The sequence below is a fragment of the Schistocerca serialis genome, chromosome 10 (genome assembly GCF_023864345.2).
Source record: "Schistocerca serialis cubense isolate TAMUIC-IGC-003099 chromosome 10, iqSchSeri2.2, whole genome shotgun sequence".
NCBI lineage: Eukaryota > Metazoa > Arthropoda > Insecta > Orthoptera > Acrididae > Schistocerca > Schistocerca serialis.
The window spans coordinates 222,427,296-222,454,438 of record NC_064647.1 but is presented as its reverse complement, the minus strand read 5'-3'; the positions used below and the strand labels follow the sequence as shown (position 1 = coordinate 222,454,438).

The 27,143-nt window shown below is 42.9% G+C and overlaps 1 protein-coding gene across 3 annotated transcripts in view; it reads left to right on the top strand.

Moving 5' to 3' along the window:
- The window catches only part of LOC126425040 (transmembrane protein 50B), a 515,390-nt gene that overhangs the window by 2,358 nt on the left and 485,889 nt on the right, over nucleotides 1–27,143 (top strand). For 2 of the 3 annotated variants that reach the window (XM_050087947.1, XM_050087946.1), the window contains exons 2-4: nucleotides 769–881; nucleotides 16,800–16,963; nucleotides 24,249–24,384. In XM_050087947.1, the coding sequence (XP_049943904.1) occupies nucleotides 769–881; nucleotides 16,800–16,963; nucleotides 24,249–24,355 (384 nt within the window). In that variant the 3' untranslated portion in view covers nucleotides 24,356–24,384. Of the gene's footprint in view, nucleotides 1–768; nucleotides 882–16,799; nucleotides 16,964–24,248; nucleotides 24,835–27,143 lie in introns of those variants that run through there. The other variant, XM_050087945.1, reaches the window with a different exon arrangement.

The window sequence follows — 27,143 nt, the reverse complement described above, 5'->3', positions numbered from 1 at the left end:
GCTGCTTCATGGGATGAAATAAGAAGTGTGACTGGCACAGATAATGTTTTATTTGGACTTTTGGGTCGACAGAAGCGTCCGATCCCACGCGTCGGCTTTGACCCGTGACGTAAGGGTGTTGTCGTGTGTGACGTCATGACGACGCAGAGTTTGGTTTGAGTGTGGCTGTCTCCAGTTCTGTTTTATCTTATTTTATTTACTTTTCTGATCTGTTCGTTCTATCTCGTGAGATTTTTTTTTTTTTTTTAAACACTTATTACTTATTTTAATTATGTTTCCTCCAATTTCTGTTTTAGTTTATTATATTTATCTTTCTGATCTGTTCGTTCTATCCCTGAGATTTTTTTTTTTAAGACAAAAAACACTAATCAGCTACTGAAGCATCTTTATCTTCTATGGGTTGCAGGGGTTACGACCCCTGGGGAGGTGGGTGGTTATTCATGCATGGCTGTCTTCACTTACACGTTGTAGCTACGCAAGGCATCTAAATTTGTTTATATTTAGTTTGCCCCCCACCCAAAACACCCCATTTCCCGCGCTTGTCCCGTTAGTGCCATTAGGTTTCTTGTGGAAAGTGTGTGTTTTTGTTCCCGCCATATTTGTGACGTCATGGGTCAAAGCAGACGGGTGGGATCGGACGCTTCCGTATTTCCGGACTTTTACTGTCATACACAGTCACTGTTCCTACAATGGTCCAACATGGATAACGTAACGTTTGTGTATATATTTGCTATTGTCACATTGAAAGTTATTTTTCTTTGTTCCCAGTTCTTTGCTGGCTGGTGGTTCATTATTGATGTGGCTGCTGCATATCCTGACAACGCTCAGTTCAACAAGGCATACCATGTCTGTGGTGTTTTTGGGACTATTTCATTATTCATGTAAGTTATTTGTATGATCCCCAGATCATAAACATACAGTTGATAGTGTGCTACAAAAGCACTTTGTGAATTGCTGCAACTTGAATAAGTGTCAAACAGTGTAGATCAGATTACTATTGACTTTTTCATGGTTGCAATTGTGTGCTGCGTTCTGGAAACTTTGCTTAATTGTCGACTATACAGTAAATAATAGAAAGTACTAATTCTGAACTGTTATAACAAGCACTTATTTGGAACATTTATAACAATATTTCTGTTACAGTTCATCTGTATTACTCAACACTTCAATTGTTCATACAGTTGACATGACATTACATCAGCCATGTCTGGCAGTAAGAATGACAGTCCTACACAAAGTTGACAAATTGCATCGATCATGTTGAACTCGGCTCCTACTTTCCTCACATGACATACTGAAAGCCTCTGATCAAGGCAATCAGGTAGATGCAGAATTTCTTGATTTAGGAAAAGCATTTAACCCACTACCACATCAACACTTATTGCCAAAAGTTCAGTGACCCCCCTGCGGGTCCGGGGATTAGAATAGGCCCGCGGTATTCCTGCCTGTCGTAAGAGGCGACTAAAAGGAGTCTCAAATGTTTTGGCCTTAATGTGATGGTCCCCCTTGGGGTTTGACCTTCATTTTTCAAAACTTTACAGAAGTACGAGCCTTTTGGGGAAGGACACCTTACATGGTGTACCACTGGTCCTAAGTGCACTAAGACCTTGGCACTCAGCATTGCACCGGCGTTGTCACCATACCCATTATTCCTCAAATTGGGCCTAAACGCCTGATGGGTTGTCCACGTTACGCCCATAGTGCCTCTCCATCTGCACCAGCGATCATGATGGACTTTCCATGGCACCAGAAATCCAGCACGGTAGCCAGCCCGTTGTGGTGGGGTCGTCATGTACCCTCTAGGTTGTAGCCCCCTGACAACACAGGGATCGTACTGCCGATACCTGAGCTGCACCCTCCCCACGTTGGCCAAGGAGTAGATGCCCGTCTCCTTGGGGCATCAGGACTCCCGGCAATGGTCATCCTGCCAGGTGGCCCTTGCTGCAGCTGGGTGGCGCCCGTGGGGAGAGCCCCTGGTCGGAGTGGGTGGTATCGGGGCGGACGTTTCGCACATGAAACGTCAGCATGTATCAGGTCGCTCTGCGGCCGAGTCTTCCAAAAGAAAAGGTACGGTTTCTAGTTCTGGTTCTCCTGCCCTTTCCCCCTTGGCCACTCCATGGGAGGAGGGACAGGCCCGCCGGCTTGGGGCGAAGTACTTCCCCCGCTATTTGGTCTGTTCTCGAACAGATGGGGGGACGTTCGCCACCTCCAAGCCCATGTTCTTTGTTCAACACATTGAGGACGTCTTCGGGGAAATCGAGGCTCTCAGCAAGATGAGATCGGGGTCCGTTCTTATCAAGACCACCTCTGCCACACAATCGGCGGCACTCCAGGCGTGCGACCGCCTAGGGGACATCCCAGTCTCCATTGTCCCACATCTGGCACTCAATAGGACGCAGGGGGTCATTTTTCATCGTGACCTCCTGCTACAATCTGATGAGGAGCTCAGGGCCAACCTGGAGCGCCGCGGCGTGCATTTCGTCCGGCGAGTCCAGCGCGGCCCCAAGGACCGTCGCATCGACACCGGGGCCTTTATCCTCGCCTTCGAGGGGGACGTTCTCCCGGAGAAGGTAAAGGTGATGTGCTACCGGTGCGACGTGCGACCTTACGTCCCGCCTCCTATGCGCTGTTTTAGGTGTTTGCGCTTTGGGCACATGTCGTCCCGGTGTGAGGCTGAGCCCCTTTGTGGCGACTGTGGACGTCCTCTTCGTGAGGAACATACTTGCACCCCACCACCTCGGTGCCCTAATTGTCCTGGCGTCCACTCGCCTAGGTCCCCGGACTGCCCCGCCTATCAGAAGGAGAAAAAGATACAGGAACTCAAAACTTTGGATCGGCTCTCTTATTCTGAGGCCAGGAAGAAGTATGACCGCCTTCATCCCGTGTCACTGGCCACTTCGTTTGCCTCCGTTGTGTCCACTCCTTCCGCTGTATCCTCACCTCTATCCTGTCCCCCCTCCGCCTCCTCTGCCCGTCAGGGGGCTCTGCCTCCGCCTCCCAAATCACTCCCTTCCAAATCCTCCTCCCCCGCGGCCCCCACCCCCCCTGGCCCAGGGGCCACCCTTCCTCCTCCTCCTCCCCCCACGCCACCTGAGAAGCGATCCTCTTCTCAGGCGTCCATCGGGGAAATGTTCCGGACCCCGGCTTCCGAGGTCCGGCGTTCCAAAACGGACCCCGCGCGTGAGGACCTTCTTCGGGTCCAGCCCACCATCCCTGTACCTCCTCGGCCTTCCAAGAAGGCCTCCAAGAAGAAATCTCTATCCCCCTCTCCACCCCGGCGCGTTTCATCTGACGCTTCATCCGTGAGTCGCTGCTCCCGGCCGTCCTCAGTTTCGCCGGGACGCTCTGCTGCCAGGCGTTCCGCCGGCCTTTTGTCGGCAAATGATGCGGCCCCTCCTATACAATCAGGGACAGCGGCCGCAGCTGGCGACGAGTCGATGGAACCGGATCCGCCTGCCGTCAGTTGTAGTGTTGTTGCCTCGCAACCTGGCCCTCCGCGGCCATCGAGGTGACCAGCTCTTCCCCGTCTCGTTCCCCCAACTTTTTGACTAGCAATGGCGTTGTTTCATTGGAACATAAGGGGTATTCGATCTAATCGGGAGGAATTACAACTGCTCCTCCGCCTGCACTGTCCGCTCGTCCTTGGTCTCCAGGAAACCAAGTTGCGCCCGACTGACCGTATTGCCTTTTCCCACTATACCTCGGAGCGGTATGACCTCGCCCCTGTGGACGGTATCCCAGCTCATGGTGGGGTCATGTTGCTCGTTCGGGACGATGTATATTACCATCCCATCCCATTGACCACCCCACTCCAAGCAATAGCTATCCGCATTACTCTTTCTGCTTTTACTTTTTCCGTTTGTACCGTCTACACTCCACCGTCATCTGCTGTTAGTCGAGCTGACCTGATGCACCTGATCGATCAGCTTCCCCCGCCGTTCTTATTGTTTGGCGACTTCAATGCCCATCATCCCCTTTGGGGCTCTCCTGCATCCTGTCAAAGAGGCTCACTCTTGGCGGATGTCTTCAACCATCTCAATCTTGTCTGCCTCAATACCGGCGCCCCGACTTTCCTCTCGGACTCTACTCATACCTACTCCCACTTGGACCTCTCGATCTGTTCTACCACTCTTGCCCGTCGGTTCGAGTGGTATGTCCTTTCTGACACCTATTCGAGCGACCACTTCCCCTGTGTCGTTCGTCTCCTGCACCACACCCCATCCCCACGTCCTTCGAGCTGGAACATACTGAAAGCTGACTGGGGACTTTACTCCTCCCTGGCCACCTTTCCGGACCACGATTTTCCCAGTTGTGACAGTCAGGTCGAATACCTCACGGCTGTTATCATCAATGCTGCCGAACGTTCCATACCTCGTACTACTTCTTCTTCCCGTCGCGTTTCCGTCCCCTGGTGGAATGAGGCTTGTAGGGACGCTATCCGTGCTCGACGACGTGCTTTACGCACCTTTCGCCGCCATCCTACGTTGGCGAATTGTATTGAATACAAACGACTCCGAGCGCAATGCCGTAGAGTCATCAAAGACAGCAAAAAAGCTTGCTGGGCCTCTTTCACGAGCTCCTTTACCAGTTTTACTCCCTCTTCCGTAGTTTGGGGTAGCCTGCGCCGGCTGTCGGGCATTAAGGCCCACTCCTCGGTACCTGGCCTGACCTCAGGTAATGAGGTCCTTGTTGATCCTGTGGCTGTCTCCAACGCCTTTGGCCGCTTTTTCGCGGAGGTTTCAAGCTCCGCCCATTACCATCCTGCCTTCCTTCCCAGGAAAGAGGCAGACGAGGCTCGGCGACCTTCCTTCCACTCGCTGAATCTGGAGACTTACAATGCCCCCTTTACCATGCGGGAACTCGAACGTGCGCTTGCACTGTCCCGGTCCTCTGCTCCGGGGCCAGATGCCATTCACGTTCAGATGCTGGCCCACCTTTCTCCGGCGGGCAAAAGCTTCCTTCTTCGTACCTACAATCGCGTCTGGACCGAAGGTCAGGTCCCCATGCGTTGGCGTGACGCCGTTGTTGTTCCTATACCCAAACCCGGGAAGGATAGACACCTTCCTTCTAGTTACCGCCCCATTTCTCTTACAAGCTGTGTCTGTAAGGTGATGGAGCGCATGGTTAATGCTCGGTTAGTTTGGATTCTTGAATCTCGACGACTACTTACTAATGTCCAATGCGGCTTTCGTCGCCGCCGCTCCGCTGTTGACCACCTTGTGACCTTGTCGACATTCATCATGAACAACTTTTTGAAAAGGCGCCAAACGGTCGCCGTGTTCTTCGACTTGGAGAAGGCTTATGATACCTGTTGGAGAGGAGGTATCCTCCGCACTATGCACAAGTGGGGCCTACGCGGTCGTCTGCCCCTTTTTATTGATTCCTTTTTAACGGATCGAAAGTTTAGGGTACGTGTGGGTTCCGTATTGTCCGACGTCTTCCTCCAGGAGAACGGAGTGCCTCAGGGCTCCGTCTTGAGCGTAGCCCTTTTTGCCATCGCGATCAATCCAATTATGGATTGCATTCCACCTACTGTCTCAGGCTCTCTCTTTGTCGATGACTTCGCGATCTACTGCAGTGCCCAGAGAACATGCCTCCTGGAGCGCTGCCTCCAGCGTTGTCTAGACAGCCTCTACTCATGGAGCGTGGCAAATGGCTTCCGGTTCTCTGAAGAGAAGACGGTTTGTATCAACTTTTGGCGATATAAAGCGTTCCTTCCGCCATCCTTACATCTTGGTCCCGTTGTTCTCCCATTCGTGGACACAACTAAGTTTCTAGGGCTCACGTTGGACCGGAAACTGTGTTGGTCTCCACATGTCTCTTATTTGGCGGCCCGTTGTACACGTTCCCTTAATGTCCTCAGAGTTCTTAGCGGTTCATCTTGGGGAGCGGATCGCACTGTCCTGCTTCGCTTGTATCGGTCCATAGTCCGATCGAAGCTGGATTATGGGAGCTTCGTCTACTCGTCCGCTCGGCCATCCCTCTTACGCCGGCTCAACTCCATCCACCATCGGGGGATACGTCTTGCGACCGGAGCCTTCTACACTAGTCCTGTCGAGAGTCTTTACGCTGAAGCTGCCGAGTTACCGTTGACCTACCGGCGCGACATACTGCTGTGTCGGTATGCCTGCCGGCTGTTGTCTATGCCCGACCACCCCTCTTACAAGTCCTTCTTCGCTGATTCTCTCGACCGTCAGTACGGGTTATATGTGTCTGCCCTGCTGCCCCCCGGAGTCCGCTTCCGTCGCCTGCTTCGACAATTGGATTTTGCCCTCCCTACCACCTTCAGAGAGGGTGAGAGCCCGACACCACCTTGGCTCCAGGCTCCGGTTCGTATTTATCTCGACCTCAGCTCACTCCCGAAGGAGGGTACTCCGGCTGCTGTGTATTTCTCACGGTTTGTCGAACTTCGTGCTCGACTTGCTGGTCACACCTTTATTTACACCGATGGCTCCAAAACTGACGATGGTGTCGGCTGTGCCTTTGTCGTCGGGACCGCCACCTTTAAATACCGGCTCCTTGACCAATGTTCGAGCTTTACGGCCGAGCTCTTTGCTCTCCATCAGGCCATTCAGTATGCCCGCCGCCACCGCCATTCATCGTATGTCCTCTGCACTGACTCACTCAGTGCTCTTCAGAGCCTTGGGGCTCCCTATCCGGTCCATCCCTTGATTCACCGAATACAGCAGTCCCTCCATAGTTTCGCTGATAATGGCGGTTCTGTCAGCCTTCTGTGGGTCCCCGGACATGTGGGAGTGCCTGGGAATGAGGCTGCGGATGCTGCAGCCAAGGCTGCAGTCCTCCAGCCTCGCCCAGCCTCCCATTGTGTCCCGTCATCTGACGTTTGTGGGGATGTCTGTAAGAGGCTTGTGTCCTTGTGGTGGGATGCTTGGTCATCCCTCCAAGGAAACAAGCTCCGGGCAGTAAAACCGCTCCCAACTGCTTGGACAACTTCCTCCCGACCATCTCGGCGCGAGGAGGTCCTTCTGACCAGGTTGCGGATTGGGCATTGCCGGTTTAGCCACCGCTACCTGCTCTCTGGTGACCCAGCCCCACAGTGCCCTTGTGGTCAGGCATTAACGGTGCACCATGTTTTATTGTCGTGTCCCCGTTTTAGTCAATTTCGTGTTGTCCTGTCCCTGCCATCTACCTTACCGGATGTTTTAGCTGATGACGCTCGAGCAGCTGCTCGTCTTCTGCGTTTTATAACTTTAACTGGCTTGACCAAAGACATTTAACCTTTTACTTATTTCATCTGCATCTTTGTCCGGTCCTTTTGATGTCCCCCCATCCCCTTGAGTTTTAGCAGGTTCCTTGTGCTCTGACACCAGTGACTGGGCGCTAATGACCTCAGCAGTTGAGCGCCCTTAAACCCTACCAAAAAAAAAAAAAAAAAAAAAAAAAAAAAAGTTCAGTGATATGAAATATCAAGTGAAATTTGTGACTAGATTGAGCAGTTTTTGGTAGGAACAACACAGCATGTTATCTTGGATGGAAGGGAAGCGTGTTTGAACTCTGGCTGTTCATGTTGCATATTAATGACCTTGAGGACAATATTAATAGTAACCTCAGACTTTTCGCAGCTGGTGCAGTTATCTGTAATGAAGTACTGTTTGAAATCGGTTGCGTAAATATTCAGTCATATCTTGGTAAGATTTCAAAGTGGTGAAAAGATTGCTTTAAATGTTCAGAAATGTAAAATTGCACACTTCACAAAACGAAAAACATAGGCCTAGTATCCTATGACTACAGGGTGGTCCATTGATAGTGACCAGGCCAAATATCTCACAAAATAAGCATCAGACGAAAAAACTACAAGGAATGAAACTCATCTAGCTTGAAGGGGGAAACCAGATGGCACTATGGTTGGGCCGCTAGATGGCACTGCCATAGGTCAAAAGGATATCAACTGGGCTTTTTTAAATAAGAACCCCCATTTTTTACTAATTTTCGTATAGTACGTAAAGAAATATGAATGTTTTAGTTGGACCACTTTTTCCGCTTTGTGATAGGTGGTGCTGTAATAGTTACAAACATATAAGTACGTGATATCAGGTAACATTCCGCCAGTGCGGACGGTATTTGCTTCGTGATACATTACCTGTGTTAAAATGGACCATTTACCAATTAGCTGAAAAGGTCGATATCGTGTTGATGTATGGCTATTGTTATCAAAGTGCCCAACGGGCATGTTCTATGTATGCTGCTCAGTATCCTGGATGACATCGTCCCAAGTGTCCGGATCGTTCCCCGGATAATTGTCATTTAAGGAAACGGGAAGTGTTCAGCCACATGTAAAATGTCAACCACTACCTGCAACAAATGATGCCCAAGTAGGTGTTTTAGCTGCTGTCGCAGCTAATCCGTACATCAGTAGCAGACAAATTGCGCAATAATTGGGACTCTCAAAAATGTCGGTGTTGAGAATGCTTCATCAACATAGATTGCCCCCGTACCATATTTCTATGCACCAGGATTTGTATGGCGACGACTTTGAATGTCATGTACAGTTCTGCCACTGAGCACAAGAGAAATTACAGGACGATGACAGATTTTTTGCACGCGTTCTATTTAGCGACGAAGCGTCATTCACCAACAGCGGTAACGTAAACCGGCATAATATACACTATTGGGCAACAGAAAATCCACGATGGGTGCGACAAGTGGAACATCAGCGACCTTGACGGGTTAATGTATAGTGCGGCATTATGGGAGGAAAGATAATTGGCCCCCATTTTATCGATGGCAATCTAAATGGTGCAGTGTATGCTGATTTCCTATGTAATGTTCTGACAATCTTACTACTACATGTTTCACTGCATAACAGAATGGCAATGTACTTCCAACATGATGGATGTCCGGCACATAGTTCGTGTGCGGTTGAAGCAGTATTGAATAGCATATTTAATGACAGGTGGATTGGTCGTCGAAGCACCATACCGTGGCCCACACGTTCACCGGATCTGACGTCTCCAGATTTCTTTCTGTTGGGAAAGTTGAAGGATATTTGCTATTGTGATCCACCTGCAACGCCTGACAACATGCGTCAGCGCATTGTCAGTGCATGTGCAAATGTTACGAAAGGCAGACTACTCACTGTTGAGAGGAATGTCGTTACACGTATTGCGAAATGCTTTGAGGTTGACAGACATAATTTTGAGAATTTATTGCATTAATGTGGTATTTACAGGTAATCGCGCTGTAACAGCAAGTGTTCTCAGAAATAAGTTCACGAAGGTACATGTCACAGTGGAACAACCGAAATAAAATATTCAAACATACCTACGTTCTATATTTTAATTTAAAAAACCTACCTGTTACCAACCGTTCGTCTAAAATTGTTATCCATACATTTGTGATTATTACAGCGCCATCTATCATAAAGCAAAAAAAGTGGTCCAACTAAACATTCATATTTCTTAACATACTACATGAATATGTAGTAAAAAGTGGGTGTTCCTACTTTTAAAAAAACCAGTTGATATCCGTTTGACCTATGGCAGCACCATCTAGCGGGCCAACCATAGCATCATCTGGTTTCCCCCTTCAAGCTAGACAAGTTTAATTCTTTGTTGTTTTTTGTTTGACACTTATTTCGTGAGATATTTGGGCCAGTCACGATCAGTGGACCACCCAGTATAATGTCAGTGAGTCGCTATTGGAATCGGCGAACTCATACAAATACGAGAGTCTAACGCTTTGTAGGGATATGAAATGGAATGATCACATAGGCTCAGATGTTGGTAAAGCAGGTGTTAAACTTAGGTTTATTGGTGGAATGCTGGGGAAGTGCAGTCAATTTACAAAGGAGATGGCCTACAAATTACTTGTGCAACCTATTCTAGAATATTGCTCAAGCGTATGGAACCAATATTAAATAAGAGTAATGGGGATATTGAACGTGTGCAGAGAAGGGCAGTATGAATGGCCACAGGTTTGTTTTATCCATGGGAAAGTGTCAGAGGTACTGAAGAAACTGAACTGTCAGAATCTAAAAGACAGGTGTAAACTATCCCGTGGAAGTCTGCTAATAAAGTTTCAAGAGCAAGTTTTAAATGATGATTCTATGAATTATAACAACACCCTGTGTATCACTCACATATGGATCATGACAGGATTAGAATAATTACAACATACGCACAGGCATCCAGTCACTCATTCTTCTCTCACTCCATTTGTGATTAGAACAGGAAGAAACCATAATAATTGGTGCAATGGGATGTACCCTGTGCCATGCACTTCGCTTTGGTTTCCAGAGTATGGATTTATATTTAGATAATTAAGCGTTGAATGTCTTCTGTGACGTTAGTACCATTGTCATGGCACGCCCCTTTTATTCGATGGTGTGCGCCACTAGTACAAGCTTGGGTGCCACCACACAAGATAACTGCCAAGCCAGCAGTGCATGCACGCACCAACAGTAACAAATGCCTGAATAAAATCTAGACCTCTGGCACCTGTCATTGCTGTCATCTTGAGGAGTAAAAGTGTACACTGGTTGACATGTATAGGCAAGGAAGCAGTATTTGAGATTTTTTACAAATGTTTAACCAACTCGTAATTCCTCTCTCTCAAACCACACCATATAGAGAGAGAGGAAGAATTTAAGTTTTAGCTAATCAAAATTTACGAAGTAAATAAGTATTTTGTATTTATCCATAACCATTTTCCATGCAAAAATGAAAACATTGATTTTCTTGAATTACAGCGCCAAGTACCAAGAATCAAAATAAATGCTTAAGACAAAATGTACATGGTTCTTTATGTAGAATCTGATTCTGCAATAAAAAATGGAGGTTACCATTTGAAATTTTAAAGTTGCCTCCTGCTAATTTTAGCACCAGCAGCTGCCCTCCTCGAAAATAATCAACTTTGGATTCTACACATTTTTTCATGTGAAGCTAATTTTTTGAGTTATTCTGGTTTGTCAACATAAAATTTACACCCTGTAGGCAATACATAAAAAGTATTGTTTTGTCAGTACACTTTTGTCACAAAAAAGCTGAATAACTCAGAATCAGAGTTTTGGCAATTACACTGGTAATGATTTCCATTCTACATATAAGCGCACAGTGTTTTTAAAAAAATAGGACATTGTGTCCTGCTGTGTGTAGGAGTCTGAAACTGTCAGCTGCACATCCTCATCTCACAAAAATTGTTAACTGTTAAAGGCCCTATTTTATGCAATCGAAGGCATTATATTCACATGGGGAGTGATCAGGGCTATGGGGTAAGTGCTTGAGCATTTCTCACTTGAACTGACATAATGTCTGCATTACGAGATATGCAATATGGGCATGCATTATCATGAAGTAGCTGCACACATTGATGCTCCATTCTGCAGTGGTGATTTTTGACAGACTTACTTCCCCATACACATTCTTCATTCTCCGGTGGATGTCAACTGGCGTTTGTCTTTCAGAGCAAAGAAAAGAATAACAGCACATTGGCCTTTTTGAATGCATTTGGTAATAACATCACCATAGTTCACATTCCCACATTCACCGCACCAAGTGAGGAAGACACAAATACCACACTAATCCCGTGCCTACACATCAGGGCTTACATACCCACATTGAAGTCACACGGCATTGTGTGTGTACACAGCAGCAATGCTCTCAAACAGAAATTTTTTTGATAGCCTCATATATTAAATAATACTGCACAGCACTAAGTACTATATATTTAGCTCTAGAGGACGAAGAATCACTGATCCTAGCACAAAGCTAACTTTGCAACTGGCTTATCTTGCAGAGAATATAATCGCTCAGTGAGGCAGACAGTTGTTACCGATGAGGTGCCATGTCAAACGGTTCCAATGTTTCTCAAAGGTGTCAACTGTACTGCCAACTGTGCCAGACTAAAAATACAGGAAAATTTCTGATGTGTGTGGGAGTTTATTGTCTGCTGTTTTACTTTTCTAGCAACCTTAGCTACAAAGAGCTGTTTTACTTTTCTAGCAACCTTAGCTACAAAGAGAAGTATTCTATACTATGTACAGCGTATTTGGGGGGGGGGGGGGGGGGGAGTGGTGTCCTGCTAGAGTTACTTATGCCAGATAGCTGTTCTCCACTGTTTTGAAAGATATTACAATTTTTTTTTCATACGTTGACTCAGACAGCTCGTTGGGTGTTTCATACTGCACCCAATGCAAGTAGAAAACATTTTCTTTGCTTTATGAACAAGATTATTTTCTAAGTGTAATTTTGTGTTTATTCAGCAATGACAACAATAAAAAGTGAAGACAGTGCGGCACAGCTCTTGCCAATAGTATACATAGTTATCTGTACTATTGAATAATCCAGTACAGAGGAAGAATTTATGTTGCCTTGAATACAGTATGTTCTAGCTGCGTTGTCTCCTCCTCTAAGAAAATTTTCCTATCTGCAACTGTTTGTCCCTAAAGGTGTTCTTCGGTTTGTCTATCTCATCTGCTACATTCATCCACAAGGTTTTGGAACTCAGCAAATTAACCCTTAATTTGCCAGAAGTTGTTATGTGAAACCACCTCATCTAAGTATACTTCCTAGCTTATCAGAAAGTGTGATATTGGAATATATTGTTTAGTGGTAGCTGCTGATCTCTAATGGCTGCCTCCAGTACTCTTTTCTGGAATAGCACACATTTCCTGCCTTCCATTGTTTGACTGCTGTGACTTGTGGTTTTCTTGCAAGTTACTTGTTCGTGATTATATATTTCAGAAAGCGTCAGTTTCTGTAGACAGTTTTGATATGTTTTTAAATTTACATTTTTTGTGCCACAAATCATTACTACCAATCAGGGTAAATGTGTGGTTTCAGTATGTAACCACTAGCAAGTAAGTGTCAAGTCATGCCATTTTCTCATATGGAACCCCTGAAGTGCAAAAACACAAATTCAGTCTTTATTAAGGCTTATTTGAAAGTCTGTGTCAACAATTATTACAGGAAACATATTAGCTGCTAATGACTCATCAGTGCACCAGAAGAGTGACAGAAAACGTGTGTCTGGGAGATGCAGAGATCAGCCTTCTTTGAGATGTATGTATTGCACTTCACAAAATGGATGTCATCGACGTTCAAGAAATGTTCAAAACAAAGTGTTGACTTGCACCATGAACTGGATGAAAAATTGAATGCCACAGTGATCTCCAAGGTTCATGCCATCAAGATTGAAGACGAACTCTGGCAGTTACAAATTGTGCAGGACATTCAGCTAGGCATCTACTCTTAAAGAACACATATAGAATCATATTAGTGTAACAAAGTGATGAGAACTGATGGAATGTGAAACAGTCTGTCATAGAGCTTATCGTGAAACTGGCTATCCTGTAAGGCATAGCTGCATATAGTGCAATAATGTTTTATAGGAATGAGAAAAATGAACATCCAGAGGCTGAATTTGTCCTGTGGTTCCATGTTGTATGAAATGCAATGTCACACCCTCTTCAGGAGGGAGAGTATGCTCTACAACTTTATGATTTTTATACACAGACCAGGAATCAAGCAAAAGCATCTTATATTGACCAGCTATTGTCCAAAAGTAGTACTCATACTGTAATTGTAGTTCTTACACCCATTTTCCCAATCTTCCATACTATGACGTAAATATTCCTTACTGCCCTTGTAAGATCATGCACACGAGGAAGAGTCATTAGGGGCAAAGCACCTCCAACTTTTCACTCCACAATAAATAAGCTTCCAGTCTACTTACCATCCAGATTAACAGTTGGCATAATTGTATATGAACTCATTAAGGCACTGATGTTAGTCGATCTGGATACAGATCTCTTGGTATCTCTGATTTCGAGCGTCCTTTTATATGGATTTCATCTTGTAATCCCAATTGATTGGAGTTGAAAACAAATTCCTCACTGAACAATGGGATAAGTTCACTTGTCCCATTTACAAATATTTGGCCCGATTCCGCATTTTGTTGTGCATTCTCAAGTTGATGGTTTTTTGAAATTCCATTATCTTACGTCATTAAACTATGTAGCACTGTTTGAAGTTACGCAACAATCACTGCTTCCCTTGAAATTGCTGCAATCTGTCACACACAATTGATGTGCATAATGTAGTAGGTCACTACCGTGCACATCCTGTAAATTGTATCAAGCATCAGTGAAATGTGCAAACACTAGTTTTTGTAACAAGTGCGCCTTTTCCTCCCTCGAATATCCGTGGTTATTGTTATGCACTACATGGTCATATTACTGCGGACTTGTTTGAAATCTGTTTAGAATTGTTTTTTTACTATGCTGCGGATGATCTTCAACGTATGTAATTATGTTTAGTACCCACACCTTGGACAATGATTGCCCTTTACTACGTTTCACTGGACATGGGATTTGTGGCTCCCTGTCAGACAAGTATGCTGACCTACATGGCTCGACACCTGCTTCAGTATCACTTTCACTTGTTAAGCACGTATCGTCGTCACTGTACTCCTCATCTACATTTTCCACATAGTCAAGCATACACAACATAACCCATTCTGCTGACTCATCTTGCAGAAATGATCTGCCACTTCATTCTCACTCTGTGAAAATCCTTGTGTTCCTTTCTGGTGAAATGTCAACTTCTGCTACTGTTGTAGATGTAATGCAATGTTTGCTCTGTCTATCATTGCCATTTCTGTGCTTTGTATCATAATCACTCACTATCACTGTAGCTGTGTCGAGTTACTCATCGACTAAGCAGTTCAACTATGCTCCGTAGCCTCATGCTGTGCTCATCATTGGCTACCTCCAGTCCTGCTCTTTGTTGACATTAGCAGCCAATATTACGCTTGCATGTTAGACAATATATAGAGCATTGAATGCCGTGAACATCATTGGCCTTTTGCGACCTCGTATTCGACAGGAATGTGTGTGTCCTGCTGTCCTGACAGCTGATGTGCTGTATCAGCTATTGGCTGAATTGTCAAGAGATCAGAATTCAGTAAGCTTTGATAGTAACTCTGATGATTAAATGATGGCACTACATTGTGTGCAATTTTATTGATGTGACTGTTGTCAATGCCAGTATAATCTTCAGTGAAATTAATTCAGAAGATAGTAGTTCAGGGTTGCTGCCATTTCAGAGTTTGCGGGGTGTCATTCTGTTCACCAAAAACAGAAAATAAAGCACTAAACATCAGCTATTAACAAACCAAATGTTCCACTAGTGAAATGGGTAGATAAAACAGCATGTGTGCCTGAATAGCACAGTGTAGCTACCCATTGTACAAGAAGGCTGTCTGACATGGTCTGTTTCACTCTGCATGAGTAATAACCATTTTGCAGAGTACCACAAAAAGTGAACAATCACTAGCTATCAGTGTTTTTACTGTGAAATCAGATATAACAGAAATATGATAAAACACTTTTCTGTTTTAATTTACGAGGGTTGACTGAAAAAATGCCTCCACCTTCGTAACTCTTCAACAGTTGGCAGCATTGGTATGCGACAGGTACTGTCTTGTTCCATAGCCTCTTCTCTACAGCTCCAGTTGGCGGGAAGCCTTAGCGTCAAACGGTTGTGTTGTTACAGTGTAAAGTATGGAATCCTGCACAGACAGTTGGTCAATGCGATTTAAGCATTGTGCAGTCATTGAATGCTTGATAGCAGAAGGTGTCATCCCAAAGGAGATTCATCAGAGAATGAAAGCAGTTTATGGTGATCGTGTTGATGTGAGTACTGTGCGTCGTTGGGTGAGTACGTTTAAAGATCTTGAGGTGGGAAACCTGCGTGACAGAGTTTGACGTCCTGTGACAGCAACCACAGAGTTTAACAAGCAAAATGTTGACATATTTATTCAGGACGATCGTTGTATCAATCAACGAGAAATTGCAAGTGCATCAGCATTTCACAGGAATGTGTGGGTCACATAATTGCTTTTCTTGGCTATCTGAAGATATGTGCACGACGGGTACCCCGGATGCTGACTCCTGAAATGAAAGTGCACAGACTTTAAATTTGCAAGGAACTCCTCTTGCGTTACGAGAATTAAGTGACGACTTTCTCCATTCAGTTGCGACAGGAGAAGAAACGTGGGTACACCATTACGATCTGGAGACGAAACGTCAGTCTATGGAATATCAACACAGACTCCCCCAGAAAAAGCAATTCAAGACACAGCCCTCAGCTGGAAAAATCATGGCCACAGTGTTCTGAGATGCAGATGGTGTTATCCACGTTGATTTCTGTGATCGTGGAACAACAATAAATTCAGAGCGTTACAACACAACACTGCGAACTCGGAAATGACGGCTAACGCGGGTCCGAAAGGAAAAGGGAAATGTTTTCCTGCAGTATGACAATGCCAGACCACACACTTCACGTGCCACCACAGCAGAACTTCAGAGACTGAATCTCACCACCGTACAGCATCCTCCATACAGTCCAGATTTAGCACTGTCTGACATCCATCTATTTCCGATAATGAAAGACGATCTGCAGTGACATCATTATGCTTCTGATGAAGACATTGAGAGAAAGAACTGTGGAGACCGTGGTTGTGGAAACAGTGTGTAGACTTCTTCCATGATGGCTTCAGAAAACTTGTTCATCATTGGCAGAAATGTATCCAATGAGCTAGTGATTATGTGGAAAAGTGAATATTGGTAATTAAAGACCACATTCTAAGGTTTATTTCTGCATTTTATTTATTAAAATATTCCCATCCAAACCTAATTAATGAAGGTGGAGGCATTACTTTTCATTCAACCCTTGTATGATGTGTTGGATGTTATTGAATATTACGTTAAGAAAATAATAATTCTATTAAAGATTCTATTGCTTGTGAAGGAGGACTGAGGTGTACAATTTGTATTCCAGGATAAACTCTGTATCAAATGCTCTCGTACGTGGAGATGGCTACTCAGGAGGTTGCTTTGGTCCAAGAGGAGCACGCGCCTGGCTCTTCCTTGGCTTTGTTATGGGATTCGGTGCTGTCATTGCCTCTTGCTGGATCCTGTTTGCAGAATACGTCACCAATAAAAGTAAGTTGACAGAACGTCTGTAAAACAAAGTGATATTATAAGCGTTAATCAATATATTTAACACAGGGTTCGTAATCTGCTCATTGATATGAAATATAATGTAGTATAATTATGTGTTATGGACAGGTGTGTAGTTAAGAACTGGAAAGTAATAGTTTAGCTTACAGATTTGTATTCTGCTTCAGACGATGTAGTGTCCTGGCATTTCTTCTTGGTTAGGATAGAGGTTGAGTTGGGTGGAGCAAATGAGATGAGATGAACAGTGGTTTGTCTTAAAGTGTGTAGGAAGGAAATACAGGTTGTATAAAAAAAATCATCTGATTTGGGACATCTATATTTCTAGAACTAATAAACATATACAACGAATTTTGCTTTTTTATGAACAGGAAACATAAAACTCCCCCCCCCCCCCCCCCCCCACTCCTCCCCAATAGATGTTCTATATGCCCCCCTGGAAATACACAGCATATGTCAATGTGGTATTAAAGTTGTTCGCACACTGGATTGAGCATGTCTTGAGTTACCGCTTCCACACGTGCTGTTATATGATGTCTCAGTTCATTCATTGTCGTCGGTAATGGAAGCTCATAAACAGAATCTTTTATAAATCTCAAGAGAAATAATCGCATACAGTCAGGTCAGGTGACCCTGGAGGCCAGTAATGTAAGGCTGAATCATTTAGTCAAATGCGACCAATCCAATGTTCAGTAATTCTTTGATTTAAAAATTCCTGCACTTGCAGATACCAGTGTGGTGGTGCCCCACCATGTCATAAATGAAGTCGTTTGAATCAGTCTCCAGCTGTGGGAAAAGAAAGTTCTCAAGCATATCGAGATATGTGCTTACTGTAAAGTGTTCTTGGGAAAGAAAAATGGACCATACACACATTCCTGTGGAACTGCACAAAACACATTAACACGTACAACTTCATGTGGTTATTCCGTACCCCATATTCCCACATTGATGGTTCACTGTTCCATTTAAATGGAGTGTTGCCTCGTCACTAAACTCTTAAGTGTGGAAGAAAACTGTCTTCCTCCATCTTGCCAAGAACAAAATTACAGAACTCCACACTTCATTGTTTGTCTCCTTCAGAAAGAGCTTGTAACAGCCAAATTTTGTATGGTTTCTTGAGCTAACGTCAACACAGCACATGCCAGATGGACATCAGGGGCATATTGAGCTGTCGAGCTGCATGGGGAATGGATATCTACAGATTCCTTGTGAAACTATGGCGGATGCATTTGACGTCTGTTTCAGTCACTCAGGAATGGCCCGGTGATTTGCCTTTACACAAACAACCTGTTTCTCGGAATTGTTAATGCCATCGTCTATAATGCTCTGTGCTGTAGGAAGGTCAACACCATACCTGGTATGAAAGTTATGCTGAACAGTTATTACTGACTTGCATGCGCAAAATGTAGAAAACAAAAAGTTTTCTGTTGTCCCAACACCATTTTTACCAGAACTGAAATGGGTGCACACTGTTGCTACCTAGCGGGAACCACGTAAAACTCGAGAGTTTGCTCTTTCCAACAGTACATTTCTCATGCATATATCACAAATAACATAATATTTATATTTTTAATTCGGATGATTCTTTTTGATACATGCTGTATTGTGTCAGGGATATCTCTCAAGTGCAGCCAAGGCAGTAGGTATTTCACATGTTGATATACAGGCAGGAGTTAGTGAAGCACAATAGAGTAGAGGAACATGGAGGTTACTGAGACAACATATGTAAAGGCTGTCAGGGGCACCAAATTTAGTGCGCAGGACTCATAGATGACACAGAAATAGAAATTGAAGGTAACAAAGCAAAAGCAGAATGCTGAAATCTATTTTAAAGTGTTCCTTTACAAAGCAAAACCCAGGAGTAATAGCCCAGTTTAATATTCACTCCACTGCAAAGATAAGTGAAATAGGTATTAATGTCAATGGCATTGAGAAACAGCTAAAGTATATAAAACTGAACAGGGCCCATGGGAATCCCTGTCAGATTGTATACTCAATTTGCAGCTAAGTTAACCCCTCCTGTAACCATACCATAGTGTAGATCCCTCAAGCAAAAATCTGTACCCAGTAGTTGTACCTCGAACAAAATGGCTGACAGCCAGTACGGTTTCTGAAAACATTTGTCATGTGAAACCCACCTTGTGGTTTACTCATAATGTCCTGAAAGCCCTTATTCAAAGCAAAACTATCCCATGTGTCTGGAAGCAGCACATGCTTCTGAACAGAAACAAAATGTGTTTTAATTTCATCCTTTTTGATGTCCTGATAATGTACTCCAACCAGCACAGCCCACTGTACATTCAGTGTTGACAGTACAGGATAACTGCTTATATGGCTTAGCCCGTCTGTTAAGTCGTTGAAGTACAGCTTTCCTTGCCTTCTGCCACAGGCAGGTATGCTGAATCCATTGCTGTGTTCATATTGTATGTTAATGATGTGCCACACATCATTAATAGCAATCTTAGAATTTTTGTAGATGGTGCAGTCACCTATAATGAAGTACTGTCAAATAATGGAAAGTCGAGGTTGGAATATAAAAAATATTAAGAAAAGGATAGATTGCAACTCACGATAAAGGTGACATGTTGAGCTGCAGGACGACACACTCAGCTTGCGGTCAGAGCCTTCTTCAGGAAAGACATTACACACACATTCATTTAAGCAAGCACACGTCACGCAAATGTGGTCACTATCTCTGGCTTCTCCAACCAGAACACGTTCCAGTCGGGACTGCTAGAGATGGTGGTCATATGTGCTTGAGGTGAGTGTGCTTTTTTGTGTGTGTGTGGGGGGGGGGGGGGGGGGGGGTGCGCGTGCCCACCTTTTTCTGAAGAAGGCTTTGGCTGAAAGCTGAAGTACTGTCAAAGCTTCACCAATGTCCATCAGATCTTGATAAGATTTTAAAATGCTTTCTTACTTTTAAAAATGGCAACTCGGTAATTGACCGATTAGTTTGTTCACTGGGATTGTTTAAAGTAGCAGTGTTGTGATAAACTGGTAATGTCGTGGAAATTTTCTTTCATTAGACGATTTCTTATAATTTTTGAAAAGGGCTAACTGAACAACAACGCCACTGACCATTTCATTCAACTCTTGGCTGTCAGTCATGTGGTTACAGTTCATTTGCAGAATTTCGTTAGAAAGTCGGAGATCAATTTCATGAAGGTCAGTCAAAATTGTTGTTTAAAAGAAAAAAGAAAGCATTTATGCTGTGTCGAGCATGACTGACTTGTGACTTACAAGGAGATAGAAGCATCCTTAAAGGTGCATTTATGAGGGCTATGAACAAATAAGTACTTGAAACAGTTATAAAGATCCAAGACAACATAACTTCACTGTCAATGCACATTTATTTTTGTAAAATGCAATATTGACGATCAGTGTTCTTTTAGCAGAATCTTTCAATTTTACAAAATAATGCAGCATTTTTTAAAGACTTCACAAAATGCAGCCTGTTTCTAGTATGACAGTACTGTTTTTGAAGGTATCAGACAGAACAGTGACTCTAGCAACATTTGTGAAAGAATGATCAGCAAGGACTTACTGTGGCATGGCCCATTGTGCCTATCGAAAGAATCTTGTAAGATGATGTGTACGGAATATTGAACTAAAAACCAATTACATATTCAGTAACAATACAAAAGATATGAATGATAGGTAGTTATTCACAATCGGTAATGAAGTTATTGTGATCAGCTGTGTATTCTTCAAATCAAATGGTATTGATGTTAGGTTATGTTTTCAAGAGTAAGGAGTCTTTGGAGGTGTGCAGTTTTTCCTGCATTTTGTGATAACCTCGTCAAGAACATTCTAGAAACAAAAATTTTATATTTGAGATTTAACTAAAATGTTTTTTGCTGATAAGAATGTATAGATTTGAATATAGACAAAATTAGGGCTACAAGACAGTAAAATTTGATTTTTGAAAGCTTTACATTCTAGAATTTGAATAACTGCAACAACTTCTTTCACTAATTTATTGAATTACGAAATTCTGGAAGAGGGCATATTAGAGAAATATAGTTTTCAAATGAGGTATAGGTATGTCAGTCATAAAACAAATACTTACTTCTGTAGCTGTATTTTTAAGACCAACTAGTTTCAAAGAATTTTACATTTTGAAAATTTCATTAAATAAAATTTTTTGTGTAAAATATTAAGTTTTCTGTTGTCAGCCAAGTCTGTCATACTGATCAATAAGGATTATGAAAGCACAGAATGTAAAAGGATTTTTGTACTTTGTGTACTTGTGGTATATGAATTGGTTGAGGAAAAGAAAGTGAAAGGAATACCATTTGCATTAGGAGTGATGTCAAGCAAGTGAAACTAGTCCATCTTGAACGAATGTTGTCCATGCACGTTAATATGACCACCTGTCAATAGGTTGAATAATCATATTTTGCAGTGCAGACAGCTGCCAGATATGCAAACGGGGTCTGAGGTTCTGGAAGGTACTAACAGGGATGTGGAGCCATCAAGGTGGTCCCATCGATTCTCAGTTGGGTTTACATCTGGAAAGTTTGGTGGCCAGGGGAATACAGTACACTCATCCTGGAGCTCTTCGAACAACACACGTACACGTGAACTGTCCTGCTGGTAGATGCACTTGTGCCGAGGAAAAACAAATTGCTTTCATGGTTGGACAATTTCATACTTGTGTTGCTCCAGTGTGCCATTCAGAATGATGATATCACCCAAGGAATGACATGAAAATGTTTCCCAGACCATAATGCTCCATGCTCTAATGATCATTGCAGAGTATTTGCTTTCTATCCAATGGAGCATAAAACGTGATTCATCTGACGAGGCCACCTGTTACCACTCAGTGGACTTAAGTTACAGTACTGGCATGCAAAATCCAGCCTTCATTGTCAATGAACAGCAGTCAGCATGGGTGCAAGAACCAGGCACTTGCTGCAGATGCTCATACGCATCAACATTTGCAGAATGGTCAGTGCAGAGAGACAGTTGGTAGCCCCTCGGTTCATCTGGGTGGTCAGTTGTCCAACAGTGGCATGCTATTCACTCGTACACATTTTTGCAGCCGTAGTCACCTCTGTCTATGGCCCGTGGTGCACCGTAACTGCCTCAGTGCCACTTTTGGATAGTGTCATTTTGCCATCCACAGTGCTATTTAGCTACAGCGACATGAGAACAGTTAAATCCTAAGAAATTTTGGTCTTATGTCAAAGTGGTAGGTGGATCAAAACAAAATGTCCAGACACTCTGTGACCAAAATGGTACTGAAACAGAGGACAACAGACTAAAGGCCAAAATACTAAATGTCTTTTTCCAAAGCTGTTTCACAGAGGAAGACTGCACTGTAGTTCCTTCTGTAGATTGTTGCACAGATGACAGAATGGTAGATATCGAAATAGACGACAGAGGGATAGACAAACAATTAAAATCACTCAAAAGAGAAAAGGCCGCTGGACCTGATAGGATACCAGTTCGATTTTACACAGAGTACGCGAAGGAACTTGCCCCCCTTCTTGCAGCGGTGTACCGTAGGTCTCTAGAAGAGCGTAGCCTTCCAAAGGATTGGAAAAGGGCACAGGTCATCCCTGTTTTCAAAAAGGGACGTCGAACAGATGTGCAGAACTATAGACCTATATCTCTAACGTCGATCAGTTGTAGAATTTTGGAACACGTATTATGTTTGAGTATAATTACTTTTCTGGAGATCAGAAATCTACTCTGGAGGAATCAGCATGGGTTTCGAAAAAGACGATCGTGTGAAACCCAGCTCGCGCTATTCATCCACGAGACTCAGAGGGCCATGGACACGGGTTCCCAGGTAGATGCCGTGTTTCTTGACTTCTGCCAGGTGTTAGATACAGTTCCCCACAGTTGTTTAATGAACAAAGTAAGAACATATGGACTATCAGACCAATTGTGTCATTGGATTGAAGAGTTCCTAGATAACAGAACACAGCATGTCATTCTCAATGGAGAGAAGTCTTCCGAAGTAAGAGTGATTTCAGGTGTGCCGCAGGGGAGTGTCATAGGACTGTTGCTATTCACAATATACATAAATGACCTTGTGGATAACATCGGAAGTTCACTGAGGCTTTTTGTGGATGATGCTGTGGTATATCGAGAGGTTGTAACAATGGAAAATTGTACTGAAATGCAGGAGGATCTGCAGCAAATTGACGCATGGTGCAGGGAATGGCAGTTGAATCTCAATGTAGATAAGTGTAATGTGCTGCGAATACATAGAAAGAAAGATCCCTTATCATTTAGCTACAATATAGCAGGTCAGCAACTGGAAGCAGTTAATTCCATAAATTATCTGGGAGTACGCATTAGGAGAGATTTACATTAGAATGATAATTTAAAGTTGATCGTCGGTAAAGCAGATGCCAGACTGAGATTCATTGGAAGAATCCTAAAGAAATGAAATCCGAAAACAAAGGTAGTAGGTTACAGTACGCTTGTTCGCCCACTGCTTGAATACTGCTCACCGGCGTGGGATCCATACCAGATAGGGTTGATAGAAGAGATAGAGAAGAACCAATGGAGAGCAGCGCACTTAGTTACAGGATCATTTAGTAATCGCAAAAGCGTTACGGAGATGATAGATAAACTCCAGTGGAAGACTCTGCAGGAGAGACGCTCAGTAGCTCGGTACGGGCTTTTGTTGAAGTTTCGAGAACATACCTTCACCGAGGAGTCAAACAGTATATTGCTCCCTCCTACATATATCTCGCAAAGAGACCATGAGGATAAAATCAGAGAGATTAGAGCCCACACAGAGGCATACCGACAATCCTTCCTTCCACGAACAATACGAGACTGGAATATAAGGGAGAACCGGTAGAGGTACTCAAGGTACCCTCCGCCACACACCGTCAGGTGGCTTGCGGAGTGTAGATGTAGATGTAGAATAAACATAGCCATATCAGAAGTGCTTCCACCTTTGGCCCAAATGCCAATGATCGTGCCCTTTTGGATGTCAGATAAATCACTCTGTTTCAAACTGCACTGTCTTCTGTGTGCCCCTTTATAGACAATCCACAGCTGGTGTTGTCACCTGCTGTCTGTCGGTGGTTCATTAATGTGACTTGAAAGTTAACTTGTCAACAGTAGTGTATATGTATATATTTTTATATTTAAATTTCAAACCACACTTATGCCTATAGAAATACATATTAATTTTATTTTGACTCGTGATCATATTTTGTGACAGTGTTTTTGTAAAGATTGATAAAGCAATTGTATAATTTTTTATTTTGTTGTAACAATGTTTTTTTTCCTTGATTTTCAGGCCAAGAAAGGTCATATCCAGGTGTTGGTCTTTTTCTACAGAATGCATTTATTTTCATCGGCTCCCTTGTATTTAAGTTTGGTAGAGTCGAAGACCACTGGAACTGAACTGCGTACTGTGATATATAAAACTAGAGGTTTACTAGACATTTTTAAAGTTGCCGCTTTTATATGCTGTTAGATATGTGGTTTAAAGAAATTTTCACAGAGACTGGAGGATTTATCTCCTTGATGTACAGCACTGGAAAATTGTATCATCATCACATCATTCGGCTCTGAGTATTGTCTGTGGCAGATTGCAGAAGCAGCATGGAAGCAGTAACCTGTTGTCTGAACATGGAAGTGTGTGTCTAAAACCAAGCACTTGTTTGTGTAATTTTTCATCTGTTAGTTTTTATATATATATAAATATTTCAATTATGAAAACTTATGAGTTGCTGCTCTTGATGTCTAGGCAATCATGTCAGTGTTAAAAATTTTCGCAATAATTAAACTAAAGTGTTTGTAAACATTTCATACATAGAAGCTGTAACCCTGATAATGAAGTTTTTTATGATAAAATAAATTGCTTTGTCTGCTTTGTATAATTCAGTTTTAAATATTGATGTACTGTATCACTTCTTCTGTAAACACCCATGAAATATGTGCCTCTGCTTCTAGAGTACCACAAGAAAGTAAAGAGCAAGTAACATAGACTCTTGCTATTAGCTAAAGTTTTTTTTTCTGTACATAAGGTACGCTGGCTAAAGTATACTGTGTTTATCCTTGTTGTGTGTGTGTGTGTGTGTGTGTGTGTGTGTGTGTGTGTGTGTGTGTGTGTGTGTTGTATAGATTATAATAGAATCAGTTGATGCAGGATACATGCTTCTATCTTTCTGATAATTTCAGCCGCAGATTCTCACAAGTTTAGTATGATAAACAAAACTTCAGAACACTTGCCTGTTGTCTGATATTAGGTCTGTTGTATGCATTTTTTAAGGGAGCTTTGATGACTACTTTGTTATAGCCCTAGTATGTGAAGAACAAAAATTTCAATTCAGAATTTCTTAAGTTACCAGTCATTTCTTGTGACAATCCATGCATCATAACATGTCGTGGAATCACATGTATTCATTTAGTTTAAAATCCAGTTCTAGATGGGCCTTATGTACTAACATACTCTAGTTGGTTCAAATATTGAAACCAGATGAGATGATGCATTGGATGAGATGTTGGACACACATTTAGGAAAGGGTATTATTTCTTTACTTTGAAAAGTTTTTGGATGTATCAAAATCCCTTCAACAAGTCATAAGCCAACTCACATCGTCATCTTTGTCTACCTGTGCCTGAACCTCTAAATATCCAGTTTTTGGAACAGTAACAATTTTAAAAATTACATCAGAGAAAAGAAATTCTTTCTTATGCTGTATCTAGCAAGCTAATACAAGCTGTTCATATTTGTGTACATCATACTCAAAGTCTGGAATCTCTAAGCATTTCATATGATTACTAGTGTGTTTGGAAAAGGGATACACAGCTATCTGTGATGTTTGTGCTGTTAAATTGGTCACACATTTATCAGAATTTTGTACGAATGCACGATCTCGCTGCAATATCTTCTCATGCTTCCAGCAGCACCAAGTGCCTGTACATCCACGACCTTTCAACAGTGCTCCTCAGCCATTGTTAAATGGCAACTGGCTGTGAGGTTGCTTGCCTTGTTTTGTATAGCCATCGCATCAGATGTCCCATCACAAATACTCAGTTCATCGTCATACAAGGCATTGTTTTTATCCTGTGCCTGCCACACCTGTTGTAACCTTACGGTGGCTGTGTCCATGGTGTATTCAGCTGCAAACCATTGTCTTTATTGATGGTTATATATTTCTATATCAATAACTTCTTCTGTTGCAGTTTCTAGAAACCATTAGGCTTCATTAAAAGTGTCATTAAATGCAATTTTATGTCCATGTGTGTTCAACTGGGTAGCTAATTTCTCTGGGTAGCATAGTCACAAACACTTCGTGTTCAAACATGTTGTTCCATTGTGTGCAAGGTCCATCTGACATAATACTGTCAGTACTCAGTGTATTTTAAAATGTCTTGCTATCGTCTATGGATGTCAGAAGTGAATATGTAAACATTTGATGTGTTTGGGAGCCCACAGATTTTGTTTGGGAGGATCTTGTATTAGAAATCGTTGACCATAAATTTGTTTCAAACTTCGTGTACATAACCATCTGTGAAAGTCTGCATATTAGCTTTGTTTGTGTGTTCACATTGACCATTCTTAAATCAGATATAATAAGTGTGTGGATTTTCTCAGTGAAAATAGTCATGAATGAGATACAAAATAATTTCATATGTGAACGGCAAATTTTTGTAAGACTTTTGTCCTGTATTTAACAAATCTCTTCACATACCTTTTTGCCAAGATGTATATATTAATTTAGTAATTATTTGTAATGCACCACATTTTGAAGTATATGGTGAAACATTGTTGAATATACATAAATGGAATAGGAATGTGTACTGACGTACATTCCAAAAGTTGGTGCAATAACACTGTCTGGTGTCTGAAAACTGTTCAGTTTGCATATAAACAAAAGATTGCTTTGTTGTTGAGGTTTAACCCTCAAGCAGGCGTGCCTACGTATAAGGGGCGCCATTCACAATAACATTGTCTTGTACTACTCCATTGCTGTTTTACAATTGAGAGCCCATTATCTATTCCTTCATTATTGCTTCAGATAACACACATGCTGTCATATGTCCAAGTGAGCAGCAATAATATACAATAAACGGCAAGCTAGGTGAGAAAAAAAAATTATGATCCATGCAAGAAAATGAAGCAGGTACTAAAGCAGGTGGCACAATCTCGCATTGAGGAATTTGTAATCGAATAAGTGTTTGG